At 41.4% G+C, this 16,842-nt stretch overlaps 1 protein-coding gene across 2 annotated transcripts in view; it reads right to left on the minus strand.

Annotated features, from left to right (window-relative positions):
* LIN9 (lin-9 DREAM MuvB core complex component) overlaps positions 1 to 16,842 on the minus strand; it is an 88,052-nt gene that overhangs the window by 69,852 nt on the left and 1,358 nt on the right. The window contains exons 2-4 of one of the 2 annotated variants that reach the window (XM_011997972.1): positions 9,335 to 9,367; positions 5,894 to 5,988; positions 3,977 to 4,081 (exon numbers count right to left, since the gene is read on the minus strand). In XM_011997972.1, coding sequence (XP_011853362.1) covers positions 3,977 to 4,081; positions 5,894 to 5,988; positions 9,335 to 9,367 — 233 coding nt within the window. Of the gene's footprint in view, positions 1 to 3,976; positions 4,082 to 5,893; positions 5,989 to 9,334; positions 9,368 to 16,842 lie in introns of those variants that run through there. The other variant, XM_011997973.1, reaches the window with a different exon arrangement.

Below are 16,842 nucleotides of genomic sequence, written 5' to 3' on the forward strand. Positions count from 1 at the left end.
TAGCCAGGATGGTCTCGATCTCCTGACCTCGTGATCCACCCGTCTCGGCCTCCCAAAGTGCTGGGATTACAGGCTTGAGCCACCGCGCCCGGCGAAAAAAAAAATTTTAATGTAAAAAAAGAAAAAAGAAAAATTTTATAAGTGAGGAGATGTTTAGCATAAATAACCAAATTACTATATTCTTATCACAAAAAGTGTTATTTCTTTCTACTACATTATTGACCCAGATTTTTAAATAGGGTATACAGGGTATTAGTAGCTCATCGAATATAAAACTATATTAAGGACCCGCTTGTTGGGTATGGGAAAATAGATTTACATTGTTAAAGGGAATCTTTTATTGATTGTTTGAGACAGGGTCTTACTCTGTCACCCAGGCTGGAGTACAGTGGCGCAATTTTAGCTCACTGCAGCTTCCACCTCCCAGATTCAAGCGATTCTCCTGTCTCAGCCTCCTGAGTAGCTGGGACTACAGGAGTATGCCACCACACCCAGCTAATTTTTGTATTTTTGGTAGAGACAGGGTTTCGCCATGTTGCCCAGGCCGATCTGGAACTCCTGAGCTTAAGCCATCCACCTGCCTTAGCCTCCCAAAGTGCTACAGGCATGCACCACTGCACCAGACCAGAAACATAAATTATTAAAACAGACAGGATCTCTGTTCTATTGCCCAGGCTGGACTGCAGTGGTCTGAACATAGCTCACTACAGCCTCAATCTCCTGGGCTCAAGTGATCCTCCCACTTTGGCCTCCCAAATAGCTGGTACCACAGGTGTGCTACCACCATGCCTGGCTAATTCTTTTTTTCGATTTTTTTTGTAAAGACAGGGTCTCACTTTGTTGCCCAAGCTGGTCTCAAACTCCTGAGCTCAAGCAATCCTCCCACCTTGGCCTCTCAAAATGAGCCACTGTGCCCAGCCAAACTGTATGCTTTAAATATATGATTTGTATATGTAAAGTCTATCTTAACAAAGCTGGGTTTTTTCTTTTTAAAGTAGGACTCTGGAGACAGGCTGCCTGACTGTTATCAGTCTTTACTTCCTAGCTTTGAGTTCTTGAGTAAGATACTTATCTGTGTCTGTTTTCTTATCTACAAAATGGGAAATAATATAACAGTAACCTATTTCATAGTTGTTGTTGAAGATTAAATCAAAGTAATACGTATGAAGTGCTTAAAACAGGACTCAACACATAAGTAATTAGTAATAGTTTTCATAATTTTTCAGCTCTGGGTGGTGTTCTTTAAATAAACATATAGACAAAATGCAAGAGATTTAGAAGATATGACTAAGGAGGGTAAGGGAACAAGCCATGTCAGGTAAAGGAAGATGGAAAGAACTAAAGATGCTACAACTAGTAAAGAGAAAACTCAGAGGATATAAAAACTTTTCACATATTTGAAGAAGTCTCATATCACGTTTATCCTACATTATATTTGTTCTGTATTGCTCAGAATTCTCTCCATTGCTAAAAAGGGCTCTGTAAAATAGTCCCAGAAGGAGTGATGTGCTCAGGAAGGAAGGCAGTGGATAGAGTTGCAACAGGACAGTGTCACAGTCTTAAAGATCAGTTTTCTATATGCTTGTGAATCATCTAGATTATCTTAGTAACATAGCTATTCCAAAGTCTAGCTAACAAAATTGTTACTTAACTATTTCTTGTTCATTCAACCTTGTATACAACAGCTAACTTAGCCAAGAAATGCACATTGCATTTCAGTTTCAACAAGATCAAATTCCTATTATTTTTAAATTTATTTTAGTTAATCTATTTTTTGAGACAGACTCTTGTCCTGTCACCCATGCTGGAGTGTACAGCTGTGATCTCGGCTCACTGCAACCTCTGCCTCCCAGGTTCAAGTGAGGAGCTGGGATTATAGGTGTGTGCCACCATGCCCAACTAATTTTTGTATTTACTGTAGAGATGGCATTTTGCCATGTTGGCCAGACTGGTCTCAAACTCTTAACATCAAGTGATCTGCCTGCCTTGGCCTCCCAAAGTGCTGGGATTACAAGATCAAATTATTAGATACTTATGTGCACTTGGCCTTGACAGCATTTTTTTTGAAGTTCAAGATACATTTTTGTTCATTCTACAGAACATGAACATATTTTCCTGTTTAAAATTATCACAAGGCATTTAAGAGTTTTTATTGGTAGGGTAGATTGCTGGTCATGCTTTTAATTTACTTAATGCTAAATCCTTGGGTCGAGTGCAGTGGCTCACACCTGTAATCCTAGCACTTTGGGAGGCTGAGGTGAGTGGATTGCTTGAGGTCAGGAGTTCGAGACTAGCCTGGCCAGCGTGGCAAAAGCCTGTCTCTACTGAAAATACAAAAATTAGCCAGGTGTGGTGGTTTGTGCCTATAGTTCCAGCTACTCGGGAGGCTAAGGGACAAGAATCACTTCAGTATGGGAGGCAGAGATTGCAGTGAGCCAAAACCATGCCAGTGCAGTCCCCTCCCCCACCCCCCCAAAAAAAACCTGGCTGGGAGCAGTGGCTCATGCCTGTAATCTCAGCACTTCGGGAGGCCGAGGCAGGCGGATCACCTGAGGTTGGGAGTTCAAGATTAGCCTGACCAACATGGAGAAATCTGTCTCTACTAAAAATACCAAATTAGCCGGGCATGGTGGCGCATGCCTGTAATCCCAGCTACTCAGGAGGCTAAGGCAGGAGAATTGCTTGAACCCAGAAGGCAGAGGTTGCAGTGAGCCGAGATCGCACCACTGTACTCCACCTGGGCAAGAAGAGCAAAACCCAGTTTCAAAAAAAAACGTAACGCTAAATTCTTGGTTGAGACTATCACCTCTACCATCTATTACACTAGAAAATCTTGTTTTATAAGACTTTGGAAAATAATGAAAGAGAAACAGGGAATGATTGTATCAGAAGTTATAAAATGGATAAGACAAAAATTACATTACCCTTAAAGTTAATATTTCCTTATCCAATTTTAATTCCTTTGATTTTTACATGTCTAATTTTTTTTTTTTTTGGAGACAGAGTCTTGCTCTGTTAACCAGGTTGGAGTGCAGTGGCATGATCTCAGCTCACTGCAACCTCCGCCTCCTGGGTTCAAACAGTTCTCATGCCTCAGCCTCCCAAGTAGCTGAGATTACAGGTGTGTGCCATCATGCCAGCTAGTTCTTTTGTATGTTTAGTAGAGACAGGGTTTTCTCATTGTGGCCAGGCTGGTCTCGAACTCCTGGCCTCAAGTGATGCGCTCACCTTGGCTTCCCAAAGTGCTGTGACTATAGTCATGAGCCACCGTGCCCAGTCCACTATGAGTTTTTAAATGTCAAAAATAAATAAGGAGATATGATTTCATGCTAAATATTTTCCTCTCGGCAGGGTGCAGTGGCTCACGACTGTAATCCCAGCACTTTGGGAGGCTGAGGCGGGCAGATCACTTGAGGTCAGGAGTTCAAGACCAGCCTGGCCAACATGGTGAAACCCTGTCTTTACTAAAACATAAAAATCAGCTGGGCATGGTGGTGTGAGCCTGTAATCCCAGCTACTCGGGAGGCTGAGGCAGGAGAATCGCTTGAACCCAGGAGGCAGAGGTAGCAGTAAGCTGAGATCGCACCACTGTACTCCAGCCTGGGCGACAGAGTGAGACTCCATCTCTTGGATAAAGGAAGTCTTCAACGTACTTGTCTTAGTGATCAAGTAAAACATTTTTTCCCCCTTATTTCAGTGCAAATCTAAAAATTGATTCCATGCTGCCAAATTCTTCCACTATCTCCATGCTTAAAAGAAAATTGTGCATTTGTAGGACTAATGACCAGCTTTCTATCCTGTTTCAAAGTTGATCAAAAAAATAACGTTTTCTAGGTAACTAAAACAGGACCAGAGTAGCAGTACGAATTTAAAGAAAAGAACTTGTTACTAAAAATGTAACAGAAATATAAACTTTATTAGGTTGAGCATTTGCTTACTTCCTTTCCAATGAAACAAAATTTTAGCACACACATACCTGTGGAACCATTGCAACCCTCTGGTTTCTTTTAGGTGACCTTGTATTTATTTGCCTATCATCTTCATCAGAAAAAAGTCGACTTCGTTTTGAATTTCTGAAAGGCTATGATAGAAATGTTTCATTTAATGAAAAAGCTGAACCCTCCCATTTTTGTTCCAAAATACAATTCTATACTTGGAAAACTGAGCTAACTCTGGATTATCAGCAGTATGGAAGAATAAAGTATGGGCAACACAAAGCACACAAAGCCAAATATAAATAACCTCAGATTTAGAAAGCAGTAAGATGTATTTATGCAAGTTGCTTATGAAAGAAATACCTAGCTGATGAATAAAGTAAAACTTGAACCCCAAGTCTCCTTAGTACACTGGCAGCCTTGGACAGTGGTGATAGGAAAATAAGTTCCAGAAATTCCAGTTCAAATTATGTTGGTGCTTGGGTTAATACCAATCAGGCGTGTGACATATGTCTGCTGCATATGGCTGGGCCGGGCCAAAGATTCTAAACCACTCTAGAAGAGTAAGCCTAAATGTGTATACTATTATACTAGATCTGCTGTCAAAAATCGTTAACCAAATTTTCATTGGTAAATAAGAATACAAGATACACATGATAGATATCTGATAATTACCCATAGAACTAAAAAAATTGTTTAAGTACCAAAAGTACATCATACACTTAAGGGTCTGTAATAAGAAAAATTTTACAGTTCACCCTAGGTTCAGAGGTTTCATTAATAGAGAGAAAAAGAAATAATATTGCAATAAGACCTACACCCTTTTCAAAGCCTTCTCCCACTCCTCATGGCTATTTGGAAGAGAAACATATGCAGAGGGCTAACAACATATGGGCAACATCCACTCAGGTCTACAAACCCTTGAAATTAAACCCACTCTGGCTGGGCACAGTGGTTCATGCCTATAATCCCAGCACTTCGGAAGGCCGAGGCAGTAGGATCACTTGAGCCCAGGAGCTGGAAACCAGCCTGGGCAACACAAGGAGACCCCATCTCTACAAAAAAATTTTTGTTTTTAATTAGCTGGGCATGGTGGCACACACCTGTAGTCCCAGCTACTTGGGAGGCTGAGCGGGGAGCATCGCTTGGGCCTGGGAGTTCCTGACCAGCCTGGGCAACAGAGCGAGACCTCATCTCAAAAAAAGAAAAACAAAAAGAAATTAAACCCACTCAGAGTCTTGATACTCTATAGTCCTGACAGGAAGTCCATTCTATACTGCCCCCGTTCCCTGACCACAAGCAGAGGAGGAAGGGAATGAAGATGATGGAATTGACATGTGAGGAAAGCCCCTCACATTCACTGTGGCCAGCTGCCCAGGCTACTGCGACTGCTGCTGTCTATCCCAACTCCAGGATTGTTTCAAGACAGACCCTTAAAACCTCCTGGCTACCTGGCAGGGCAGGAGAGAAACAGAGTTCCTAAACTCGTTAGTCATGTCAATTATATGCTCATCTCTACTTCCCATCTCTAAATGCACTTACCTTTGAGTTACACAATGATTTTTTTTCTTTTTGGCTATACAAGATTTTAATACCTTACCACATATATATATATATATATATATATATATATATATATACACGTACATATTTTTGCAGGTACTGAATGAAGCCATGTAAAATTTTTTGCATATCTGATAAAATTTTAAGTTGTAGTTTTTTGTTTTTCCTATTTAAAGAAACTATTACACAATTACTGAACAAATGCTTAATGATGACCAGATCATCATTGGGTACAAATTAATTTATCTAAATAAGATCAAACAGTGCTTAATGACACTTGAGGTTGGGAAAAAAACTTGTAAATTTTTTACTGTGCTGCAAGAATTTACACATGACAATAATACAGACAACTTAGCTATAATTATTCTAAAATGTAAGAAAAACTCACTCCTTACCATTTCCACAGCAGGGCTTGTATTCCTGCCTTTCCAAACAGGTGTTTTCTGTAAAGAACTGTACTTTTCATTCCATGTGTTAGATAAGCTTCCCTCTGTAATAAATAATTAATACTAATAAAATTTTGGCTTAGTTCAAAGGATTTCATACCATGAATACTGCCTTTTTCATAACAGCCATATATCTAAAATATTTACCAATATGGAAAAAATATACTTACTATAATAATTTATTATAAACGAAAAAGCTCTTCTGTATTTTTCTGTCAAACTCTCTAAATAATTTGATAAAGCAATGCATCTTGAAAGTATTAAATGTCCATACTGAAACATGTGCTTCTTTTTCTTTCTTTTTGGATTTTTAATAATTTCTCCATTCCAACTTGGCAAGAACTATATCATAAATTTTGGTACAATTCTGAAAGCCGGGGAATCAAAAATGGAAAAAGCCCTTTCTAACCTTGAATTTAGAGCACATTTCTTTTTTTATTTTTTCTTTGTGTATGAGACAGTACTTGCTCCATCGCCCAGGCTGGGGTGCAGTGGCACAATCTTGGCTGACTGCAACCTCTGCCTCCCGGGTTCAAGTGGTTCTCTTGCCTCAGCCTCCCCAGTAGTGGGATTACAGGTGTGTGCCAAAACACCTAGCTAATTTTTGTATTTTTAGTAGAGACAGGGTTTCTCCATGATGGCCAGGCTGGTCTCAAACTCCTGACTTTAGGTGATCCACCCACTTCGGCCTCTCGAAGTGTTGAGATTACAGGCATGAGCCACCACGCCAGACTGTATTTAGAGCATATTTCTAAATGTTTTCTGATTTAATATGTGAATCACTTGATATATAAAAAGGAAATTAGGCCAGGTGCAATGGCTCATGCCTATAATTCCAGGACTTTGGGAGGCCGAGGCGGGTGGATCATTTGAGGTCATGAGTTTGAGGTCAACCTGGCCAACATGGTGAAACCCTACCTCTACAAAAAATACAAAAATTAGCCGGGCATGGTGGCGCACCCCTGTAGTCCCAGCTATTCAGGAGGCTAAAGCAGAGAATCGCTGGAACCTGGGAGGCGAAGGTCGAAGCAAGCCAGGGTCAAAGCAAGCTGAGACAGTACCACTGCACTTCAGTATGCGCAACACGGCGAGTCTCTGTCCCCTCACAAAAAATGAAAAAGTAAATCAGCGTGGTTATTTCATTTTCCTTAATTCAGAGAAATGTCTTCAGAGCTGTACATAACCAGAAAAAAAGTTGTATCAAATAGACATTATGATTACACACATTATAATGATTAGACATATTGTGAAAATAAAGAGGGGTGAGTTTAATTTTTGTAAAAAAGATGTTTATATAGAGGCATAGAAAACTAGGATGAATATACAAGATGGTTATTTTTATTTTCTTCTAGTGGCTCATCAGCATTTTCTCATTTTTTCCATAAGAAATACATAATACTTATATAAATGTTTTTATAAAGATGAATGAGTGCCGGGTATGGTGGCTCACACCTGTAATCCCAGCACGTTGGGAGGCCAAAGTGGGAGGATCACCTGAGGTCAGGAGTTCAACACCAGGCTGGCCAACATGACGAAACCCCATCTCTACTAAAAATACAAAAATTAGCCAGGTGTGGTGATGTATGCCTGCAGTCCCAGCTACTCAGGAGGCTGAGGCACAAGACTCACTTGACCCGAGCTGAGATATTGTGCCACTCCACTCCAGCCTGGGCAACAAAGCAAGACTCAGTCTCAAAAAAAAAAAAAAAAAAAAAAAAGGGAGAGAGAAATGACTTTAATATTGGGAGAAAAAGAATAATGGAATAATTTTTAAGAATCGCAAAAGAACAGAAGTGGGATGGAGTTGATCCTGCTAGGCAAAGAAATTGGGGTGTTCTGGAAGACAAGTGGTCTCCTCAAGCTAGAAGGATTTAATTTGGTAAATCACCAATCCAAAGAACAATATAGTAGCTTTAAAAACTAAAAGTACTAATGAACCTTTGAGAATATTTAACTTGGTTCCAAATTTATTGACCTACTAGAATCTTAATCAAGAGGTAAAATTTTAAAGGAACTGTGTTAAAAGGGTTAGTCTAATGTACCTGCCAAAAGAAATAGTGAGACCAAGGAACATGTCAAACTTTTTCTTAGAATGAGAAAAGTACTATCATTCTTTTATTTCAGGGCATTATTACTTAGAAAGCAAGATTTTTTTTTTTTTTTAATTTGAGACAGAGTCTCACTCTGTCACCCAGACTGGAGTGCGATGGCGCAATCTCGGCTTACGACAACCTCCGCCTCCCAGGTTCAAGCAATTCTCCTGCCTCAGCTTCTCAAGTAGCTGGGATTACAGGTGTCTGCCACCACTCCCGGCTAATTTTGTATTTTTAATAGAGACAGCGTTTCACTATGTTAGCCAGGCTGGTTTCGAACTCCTGAATTCAAGTGGTCCACCTGCCTCATGAGGCCTCCCAAAGTGCCGGGATTACAGGCATGAGCCACCGTGCCCGGTGAAAGCAAGACTCTTAAAAATAAGCTATTACAGGCCAGATGTGGTGGCTCATGCCTATAATCCCAGCACTTTGCAAAACTGAGGCAGCAGGATCCCTTGAGTCCAGGAGTTCGAGACCAGCCTGGGCAACAAAGTGAGGCCTCCTCTCTACAAAAAATAAAGAAATTAGCTGGGCATGGTGGCATTTGCCTGTGGTCCCAGCTACACAGGAGGCTGAGGCAAGAGAATCACTTGAGCCCAGGAGGTCAAGGCTGCAGTGAACTGTAGTCACGTCACCGCACTCTAGCCTGTGTGACAGAGCGAGACCCTGTCTCAAAAAATAAATAAACAAAAAATCTGCTGGGCACAGTGGCTCACGTCTGTAATCCCAGCACTTTGGGAGGCCAAGGTGGGCAGATCACTTGAGGCCAGGAGTTTGAGGCCAGTCTGGCCAACATGGTGAAATCCCATCTCTACTAAAAACATAAAAATTAGCCAGGCATGGTGGCACATGCCTGTAATCCCAACTACTCAGGGGGCTGAGGCACGAGAATCACTTGAACCTGGGAGGCAGAGGTTGCAGTGAGCCAAGATTGCACCATTGTACTCCAGCCTGGGCAACAGAGAGACTGTCTCAAAAACAAATAAACAAACAAACAATTATGCTAACATATAGCTCAGCACAGTTGTTTAACAAATGTTTTTAATCTAAATATTTATGGAATGTTTAATTAGAAAAGTTTTTAATCAATAATTTTAGAAAATTTTAAAAACAATTTCTAACAACTGAGGATCAATTCTCCTATAAAAGCATATTTATTTAAGGTTATCAGTGAAAACCAATACTGAAAAGCTACAATGAATCATAACTTAGAAGGAAAAGGGAAACACTATATCCACATGAATTTAATGAATTAGACTTTTAGCTATGGTATACCTAAAAATACGATACTTCTTACCTTTTAAACTGACAAGGGCTTTTGCTGAAGAACCTGAAATTAAAAATAAAACAAATCAGTAATTATTTCATAACCAAAGTAAGAGAAAAAGACTTTGGTTTGGGGGTAAAAGTGATCCATTTAGTTTTAGTAATACTGAGTTTGAAGAGATGGTGGAATGTGCAATTAGAAATATCTAGCATACCATTCAAACTATAAACCAGAACTCAGATAAAGAAAGAACTGGAGAGAGACATATGAGAGTCTTGCTGAAGTTGTGAGAACTGGAGACCATTCCAGGAGAAGAAAATGAAGAAAGAGAAGAGCGAGCAAGAGTGGGGACAGAGGTAATTTTGGATCCTCATCCAGGTGTGCTGTGGTGCTGGAAGAAAAGAGAAAGGGAACTGACATCTACTGAGGCAAAGAATGACGTGGTAATGGAGTGGGAAAAACAGACAATGGAAATGATTCAGGGACTGTCATAGCAAGCGAAAGTCTAGAATGCAGGTATATGCAATACTTCAAGATTTAAGCTGGAAAAGGGAATACAGAATGGCCAAGAGGGGCTAAAGTTGGAGGGGTCCACTGGATAAAACAAACTCTACTGTACATTAGAGGCCAGGTGTGATGGCTAACAACTGTCATCCCAGTGCTTTGGAAGACCAAGGTGGGAAGGATTGCCTGAGGCCAGGAGTCTGAGACCAGCCTGGGCAACATAGGGAGATCCTGTCTCTAAAAAAAAATTTTAATTCACTGGATATGGTGGCACGTGCCTCCAGTCTCAGCTACTCAGGAGGCTGATGTGAGAAGCTTGCTGGAGCCTGGGAGGTTGAGGCTGCAGTGAGCTGTGACCGCACCACTGCACTTCAGCCTGACAGACAGAGTAAGACTCCGCCTTAAAAAAATAAAAAAGAAATTAGAATAACAAGGAAGCTCCTCATACACGCAGAATCTAGACTCAATCTATATTATTAATAAACAACAGGGGATTCTGTTGCAGGTAACCCATTTTGAGAAACATCAGGCCACAGGTTCTGGTGTGAATGAATGATAGGATCTATGGGTAGGGAAAGTAGAAAAGTCAATAGAGACAGAAGCTTTTTGAGAGCGAGAAAGCACTAAATTTAAAAATCTCAGAACTGGATGTATACATTGCAAAGTCCAAGTCATCTGAAAAATAATAATTAAGGATGATCTCAGGGGATTAAATAAAAAAGAACATGAACTAGGAACAAAAATCAGAGAGGACAGATTAATCCTCTTTGCTATTTAACAAAAGCAGCCATGATTTACATCTCCTATAAATGGGTAACAGACTTAAAATGAGAAGCAACAGATAAAGTATGGCAGTTATGAAACACTTCATCTCAGATCCTTAAACACTCTGCATCTCTGATCACTAAACTTCAACTGATTTGTTCCTCCACAGGTCAGTATAAGAGACTTGTAAAACAGACACCTATTAGCATTAAAGACACTTATTTTCACTCTACTCTCTTGCCTAGATGTGAAGAATAGTTAACAGGACACCATAACAGCTTCCGTAAGGCAAATGAAGCTTAACGACAAAAGGCAGTAAAGTCATGGGGGTGAATGACACAAAATCTTGCTAAAAAGTCTCAAACAACGCAACACAACTGTAAAGCAGCAACAGTAGATAATACACACATCTGTTTACCAACAGATATGTAGTGCATTTGAGAAAAAGTAGTAACCATTCACTCACTGAATATGTAGAGTGCTGATGGCATGCCAGTCCCTACCTGCTCTAGGCAATGGGAATACAACAGCAAGCAAAACAGTCAAAGTCCCTGCTCTCATGGAATGTACATTCTAGTGATGGGAGACAAACAAAAACAGCTATCGAGTCATGATAAGCACTCTGGAAAAAATAAAGCAGAAGAATATGCAGGGTTGGGATGGGGGGGAAGGAAAACTATTTGTATATAAGGTGTTCATGATTAGCTTCTATGACAGGTGATGTTTAAGCAGAGAGCTGAAGAGGTATAGGCCATAAGAATATCCATTCCTGCTCCATGAAGGCAGGAACCGTATCCTGGGGATTCTGACCAATCACCTTTAACCTTTAACCTTTTTTCCTTTTCCTTTTTTTTTTTTTTTTGAAGATGGAGTCTCACTCTGTCACCCAGGTTGGAGTGCAGTGGCGTAATCTCAGCTCACTGCAACCTCCACCTCCCAGGTTCAAGCAATTCTCCCTGCCTCAGTCTTCCAGGTAGCTAGGATTACAGGTGCATGCCACCATATGCAGCTAATTTTTGTATATTTAGTAGAGAAAGGGTTTCGCCATGTTGGCCAGGCTGGTCTCGAACTCCTGACCTCAGGTGATCCACCCAGCTTGGCCTCCCAAAGTGCTGGGATTACAGGCGTGAGCCACCGCAACCGGCCCTTTTTTCCTTTTTCTAGATGCAGGATAGCATAGTGGTTAAGAAAACAGGTTCTGGCCGGGTGCGGTGGCTCAAGCCTGTAATTCCAGCACTTTGGGAGGCCGAGACGGGCGGATCACAAGGTCAGGAGATCGAGACCGTCCTGGCTAACACGGTGAAAGCCCGTTTCTACTAAAAAATAAAAAAAAAAAAAAAAATAGCCGGGCGACGTGGCGGGCGCCTGTAGTCCCAGCTACTTGGGAGGCTAAGGCAGGAGAATGGCGTAAACTCAGGAGGCGGAGCTTGCAGTGAGCTGAGATCTGGCCACTGCACTCCAGCCTAGGCAGCAGAGCGAGACTCCATCTCAAAAAAAAAAAAAAAAAAAAAAAAAAAAAGGAAAACAGGTTCTAGGTTGAGACTAGCTATGTTTGAATCTTGGTCCTGACACTTTCTTGCATGTTACCTTAAGCCAGTTACTTTGCCTCTCTGTGCTATTGTTTCTTCATGTGTAAAATGAAGATTAAATGAGTTAATACACGTAAAAGTGCATAGAACAACTAATATATTACAGTTAATTTTGATATAATGCCGTATTATTTTAAGCAATCAAAAAATAGGTTAAGAACATGGATTTTTCAGTCAGGTGAATCTGATTAAATTAGAATCTTGCTCTAACAAGGTGTTCATTAATCTAAAGATTCTTCGTTTTCATACTCATGTGTGAGATGTGTCTCTCAAACTTTGTGAAAAGTCATCACATGACCCATCTGATGTGGAAAAAACATTTTATTGAATGCCTACCATAAGCACTGTTAGGGGCTAGGGTTACCCCAAAGAACAAGACAAACAAAGCCTCTGCTCTCAGGAAGCTTAAACTCTAGTAGAAAGACATATATATAATAAACAAGTACATAATAATTATAGTTCATGAAAAAGGAAATAAACAGGGTGTTATTGGTGGGGAGGGGGGAATTACTCTAAGTACGAACTACTTTACTTTTGAGTACAAATGGTTTCTCTGAGGAGGTAACATCTAAAAAACTAGCTGTGACAGAGGAGGAAATCAAAGCTATGAGTCTGGGCAGAACAAACAGGTTAAGTATTAAGAAGGGAGGAGGGGTGACTGTGCTTGCATAGGGAAGAATAGTATGAAAGGTCAGAGGTAAGCCAGGTGTTATGCATGGAACTGGGACTGCAATTAGGGAGACAGAAACAATACCTGCTCTGATGGGGCTACCAACCAATCACATAAACAAATACAAAACTGCAACTGTTAATAGCTGTCACTAGGAAGTTACATAGCAATACAAAAAGATTTAAAGAAAATGGGCCCTGGCCTGGCACAGTGGCTCACACCTGTAATCCCAGCACTTTGCGGGGGCCAAATGACTTCAGGTCAAGAGTTCGAGACCAGTCAGGTTCCACTAAAAATACAAAAATTAGCCGGGCTTGGTGGTACACACCTGTAATCACAGCTACTCAGGAGGCTGAGGCAGGAGAATCGCTTGAACTCTGGGAGGTGGAGGTTGCAGTGAGCCAAGATTGTACTGCTGCACTCCAGCCTGGGTGACAGAGCAAGATTCCATCTTTAAAAAAAAAAATAAAGAAGATAGGCCCTGCGTGGTGGCTGAAGCCTGTAATCCCAGCACTTTGGAACGCTAAGGCAGGAGGATAGTTTGAGGCCAGGAGTGAGACCAGTCTGAGCAACATAGGGAGACCTCCTCTCCATAAAAAATAGAAAAACAAAAACAAAAACCTTGTTGGGCATGGTGGTACATGCCTGTGGTCCCAGCTACTGGGGAGACTGATGCCAGAGGATCTCCTGAGCCCAGAAGATCAAGGCTGCAGTGAGCCATGATCATGCCTCTGCACTCAAGTCTACACAACAGACAGAGACCCTGTCTCTTTAAAAAACAAAAAACAGATTTAAAGAAGACATAATTTAGTCAGGGAGGATGGGAAATGGCTCTCTGAAGAAGCATAAAAGGGGATCTAAAAGATAATTACAAGTTAACTGAAAGTAAGGGGGGTGTGAGGGGTTAGCATTCCAGGTTGAGAGAACAGCATGTGCAAAGACCCTGGAGAAAAGGGGAGACTGGTGAGTATAGGGAATGAAAAAGGTCCAATTTAACCCAAAGGGATAGAATGAGGGGACAAGTGGTACGACATAAAGCTGAGAGGTAGGGAGCAGCCAGACCACAAAGGGTCTTACAGCTACTAAGGGTTTCTAACAGGAGGATGTCATACATTCATTTTGAAAGGATCCCACTCGCTTTGTGTTTGTGGGAAGGGGGCTGAATTAATGAGAGGCTGAGGTAATTGGTAAAGAGAAGAAATAGTGACAGTTTGGGCTATGGTGAAGGTAGGAAATGGGTAGAATTGATAGATATTTAGAAGGTAAAATGTACAGACTTAGTAAAGGCTTAAATAGGGGAAGTGAAAGAGAGGAAAGTGGCCGGGGGCGTGGTGGCTCACACCTGTAATCCCAGCACTTTGGGAGGCTGAGGCGGGCGGATCACCTGAAGTCAGGCGTTCGAGACCAGCCTAGCCATGGTGAAACCCCGCCTCTACTAACAATACAAAAATTAGCCAGGTGTGGTGGTGGGCACCTGTAAACTCAGCTACCCAGGAGGCTGAGGCAGGAGAATCGATAGAACCCGGGAGGCAAAGGCTGCAGTGAGTTGAGATCACACCACTGCACTCCAGCCTAGGTGACAGAGCAAGACCCTGTCTCAGGAAAAAAAAAGAAAAGAAAAGAGAGAGAGGGAAGTGCCAAAGAAAATCTCTAGGTTTCTGCCCTGCCAGCTGAATGCACAGTGGAATCATTCGAATCACTAGAAGTATCTGTCATGGGGTAAGACTGAGGTGGATTTTAAACTCGTGCAGTTCTAGGGGCCTTTGAAGCATCTAAGAAGAAATGTGAAATAGGCAAGAGATATCAAGCAAGGGAGCTCAGGAAAGATCTGGGCTGAAGATAGCCTTAGTTTCCTCATATAAAATGTGAGTACTTACGTCAATTGAAATGAAGATTAAATGAGCAAATACATATAATATCCTTTGCATGGCATCTGGTTCATAGTAAATACTCAATAAATGGTAGCTTTGATTATTGATAATGTTATATTGACTACTGAATAATATATTGGCTAGACTCCTTGACTAAATGTGGCCAAAAAACATACTGTTATTTCCAGTATCAAATTGAAATCGCTTTTCCTTTTCAAGACCCTCCTCCAGTTTCATTAATAATACCTGTTACTTTGCATTAATTCCATATAAATTAAGTATTTATGTATACTTGATTTGTGGCACCGTATAACAAAGAAAGAAAATCCCTGGTTTCAACAAAGCTGAAGTCTGGTTAAACAAGACATACACACAAATACACATCAATGTACCAGAGATGTCACAAAGTAATATAAATGATTAGGCTACATTAATTTGAAAGTGGAGCTGGAATTTGAACCCTAATATAAATCCCAAGTCCCTACAAAGAACCACAGTAAATTCTCAATAAATGTTGGATGATATGAAGCAAATATTCCCAACGGCAGTTGTAAGAAAGCCACTTAAAACGCCTCTCATTACAACAGAATGACTGCAGTAACCAAAATAGGAGCTCTAGTGATTGTGACATCCAAGAGGTGATAAGACATCTTTATGATAAAGATACCAAGGATGACGAAAAACATTTTTGGATGACAAGTACACTGTGCTTAGTAGGTCCACACTCATTTGGGAGCATTCAAAGTCACAATCAAGGCCAGCCACGGTGGCTCATACCTGTAACCCCAGCACTTTAGGAGGCTGAGGCGGGCGGATCACCTGAGGTCAGGAGTTCGAGACCAGCCTGACCAACATGTAGAAACCCCGTCTCTACTAAAAATACAAAAAAATCAGGTGGGCGTGGTGGCTCATGCCTGTAACCCCAGCTACTCGGGAGGCTGAGGTAGGAGAATCGCTTGAACCCGGGAGGTAGAGGTTGCAGTGAGCGGAGATAGCGCCATTGCACCCCAGCCTGGGCAATAAGAGTGAAACTCCATCTCAAAATAAATAAATAAATAAATAAAATAAATCACAATCAATTGTATTCTACAAATAAACAATACAACTCATGACTGGTCAATAGCTGTTCCCTATCCAATACAGTGGCTACTAGCTACATGTGACTATATAAATAAAATTCAAAATTCAGTTCCTCCATCACTCTAGCCACATTTGAAAAGTCCCGTATGGCTAGCAGCTTGGCTACCCTATTGGACATCACAAAAGAGAACAGTTCCATCACGGACAAAGTTCCTTTGGTACTTAGTGCTGCTATCAAATTTAAAACACAACACTTTTAATACGACTTTTCACCAGCTTGGTAACTTGAACTTTTATTTTAACTTTATAACTTATTAAGAATACATGACCTCACAAAGAAAATGGAATCGGTATGTTGAGTTCTCTTTTTCAAAGTCCATTTGCCTTGTGCATAGATAGATTCAATAGTGATTGAGCCTTTCACAAATATATATAAACTAAATAGTGAATGTGGATTCAGGACTTTTTTGTAATTAACTAACATATTTGCCTTTTCATATAATTTATGCAATACTGTAAATTACAAAAGTTCCATTGCCCTTAAACTATGGAATTGGTGCTTTTACTTACTCAACACAAGTGAGTATACACGTCTTAGACGTCAGGGTGAGTAAACACGGATAGGTGAGGCAATGCCCTAGGGTGGGTGTCAGGCAGGGTACTGCACATGTACGCTGTGTTGGTCACATCCATACATAAAGGTACCTTCATGGCTCTTAAGACACATATAGAATAAACTCTGCGGGACGGGGGCTACCTGAACACTGAGTATCCGGGCTGGATGATCTCAGGAAAGGTCCACAGCCACCTGTGGTCCCAGGGGAAGGGGCCAACCCTCTGACACGGAAACACTTCCAGGGGTGGACACACCGGTGGGGGGGCGGGGAGGACACTGAAGATCACAAGTGCCCGTAGAGGCAGGAGCTGTGACAGGACAAGATCAGAAGCTGGGGCAAGAAGAAGGGGCCGTGGACCACACCGTGCCCAGCCCGAGCCCTCCCCCGGCCCCGGGACAGGCGAGTTACATAACCCCGGCGGGCGTCTCTCGGCGCCGGGCGA

Source organism: Mandrillus leucophaeus, unplaced genomic scaffold (assembly GCF_000951045.1).
Source record: "Mandrillus leucophaeus isolate KB7577 unplaced genomic scaffold, Mleu.le_1.0 Scaffold550, whole genome shotgun sequence".
Classification (NCBI taxonomy): domain Eukaryota; kingdom Metazoa; phylum Chordata; class Mammalia; order Primates; family Cercopithecidae; genus Mandrillus; species Mandrillus leucophaeus.